At 36.3% G+C, this 1,987-nt stretch overlaps 1 protein-coding gene across 1 annotated transcript; it reads left to right on the top strand.

Annotated features, from left to right (window-relative positions):
- Nucleotides 1-205: 205 nt before the first annotated feature.
- ly6d (lymphocyte antigen 6 family member D) lies at nucleotides 206-1,523 on the top strand. The gene is made up of 3 exons (XM_053507935.1): nucleotides 206-315; nucleotides 624-719; nucleotides 1,299-1,523. The coding sequence occupies exons 1-3, from the start codon at nucleotides 264-266 to the stop codon at nucleotides 1,379-1,381; spliced, it is 231 nt and encodes a 76-aa protein (XP_053363910.1). The 5' UTR covers nucleotides 206-263; the 3' UTR covers nucleotides 1,382-1,523.
- The last annotated feature ends 464 nt before the right edge of the window (nucleotides 1,524-1,987 follow it).

Below are 1,987 nucleotides of genomic sequence, written 5' to 3'. Positions count from 1 at the left end.
CAAATGATGTAAATGTCTTTTAAGTATGACTTAAATCTTGGACAAGGTCTCTCTCTAAGCGAAGCATCGTCCTGGGCTGTTTATATATTTCCGAGCGCCCGAGTGTGCTGCTTCATTCCTTCTCAAATTCTTACAGATTATAAAGAGAACCTGTTTTGTCAGATTGCTTACAGTCTTCTAAAGTAACCGGTTTTTCTCACGAGGTGTGACCGGACTGAATAAAAAGCTTGATTTTGAAACTGTGAGTCCAGATCAGCTGAATCATGAAGCTTTTAGTGTGTGCCGTCATCCTGGTGCTCCTGTGTACCACCTCGGGTAAGAGCATCAATTTCATGTCTTTATTTGGGCGCAAATCTACAGGGCGCAATAAACGGAATCTTGAATTAGACGGAACAAAGAGGGTGGGATTAATATGGATTAATATTAATATATATATATATATATATATATATATATATATATATATATATATATAATGCTGTATTAATGGATCCATTTTTACATCAATTGAAATTAAAAAAAAAAACACACTTGGCAGCTTTTTAAAAAAAATTGTCATACTATACTACAATCTTTCTTTTCGTAATGGTGTGTTTTTTGTTTTATTTATTTAATTTCGGCAGTGCATTCTCTGCAATGCTACACCTGTGAAAACGGGGACTGTAAGACCCCCACAGATTGTCCAACATCCAGCAACTTCTGCCAAACTGTTGTGACGTGTAAGTACTTAGCCCAGTCCTGTCCTAGACTCCTCTTTCGTCTGTAATAATAAGCTTTATACCACAGCATTGCTGAATTCTTGAATCTGATTTAGTTTCTTTTTTAACGTTTTTTTTTTTTAAAGAAACGCGTTCCTGTAAATTTATATAAGAAGTCGCCAGTGTCCCGTCTTTCTTTCCTTTTCTTTTTTTGTTTTTTAGGAATAAGCAGTGAACTGTGTTTTTGTGACGTAAAAAACTGAGACCATTAAGAGAACAGAAGACGACTGAGTTTTTATCTGCTATTATGTATGCGAGTTATTTTACAGACATTTCAGACCAACAATGAATGTATTTATAATAGACAAAAAAAAATTTAAAAAGTTTTTTTACAATGTTGTGTCCTAGAAAAACAATTAAACTCATGGTGGAAACTATCCCCTGGCTTTTTTCTTACACACATTACAACTCGCAACGCATCGTAATCATCCATCTCCATCTTTAATCTCTGTTTATTTGATCTAAATTGACAATACGACATTCGGATATTAGTAATCTTTTTTTATTCGGCTCTCACTATCTTCCTTTGTCACCTTGTAGCTGATGAGCTCCTCAGGACGTGTGAGGAATTCTGTGTGCCGGGAGTGAACACCTACTGCTGTAGCGAAGACCTGTGTGGTTGACGAGCAGCTCGTCACGGCCATGGAGCTTTACATGAATGCAATACTCGAGGCGATCGTATAGTAATCTCTAATCTTAAAAAACATGTACTAACTCACTTGAATGCTTTTAAATGCTTAAATAAAATCCAATTCGATCAGTGTATATAGATTTATTGTTTCTCTTTCATGCAAATACACAAAAAATACACATTTTAAAAATCAGCTGTTTACGTAACAACCTCATCAGCGACCTCGTTTCCCCTCTCGTCTGTTCCAACCACTCAGCATTTAACATCACCAGTATAATAATCACTGTCCTGATCATCTGTTCATCATCTGCACCTGTTTCTCACTGGTTCATGCCTTAAATTAATGCTTGAATAGGTCATAGGTCACTGTGTGGCTTAACAAACAAACAAAAACATTCCTCTGAAACCACTCAGGTATGTTAAAAACATTAAATGGCAAACACATGGTCTCTGATTTAATATGCCAGGAGTAGCTTAGTGGTTAAGGCATCGGTCTACGTTTTGGAAGATTCCAGGTTTAAACCCCACAACCACCAAGTTGCCACTGTTAGACCCTTAAGCAAGACCCTTAACTGCTCTGATGTATAATGAAATAAAA

This window comes from Clarias gariepinus, chromosome 11 (genome assembly GCF_024256425.1).
Source record: "Clarias gariepinus isolate MV-2021 ecotype Netherlands chromosome 11, CGAR_prim_01v2, whole genome shotgun sequence".
In the NCBI taxonomy this organism is placed as follows: Eukaryota; Metazoa; Chordata; class Actinopteri; order Siluriformes; family Clariidae; genus Clarias; species Clarias gariepinus.
This window is presented reverse-complemented; position numbering and strand designations above follow the sequence as displayed.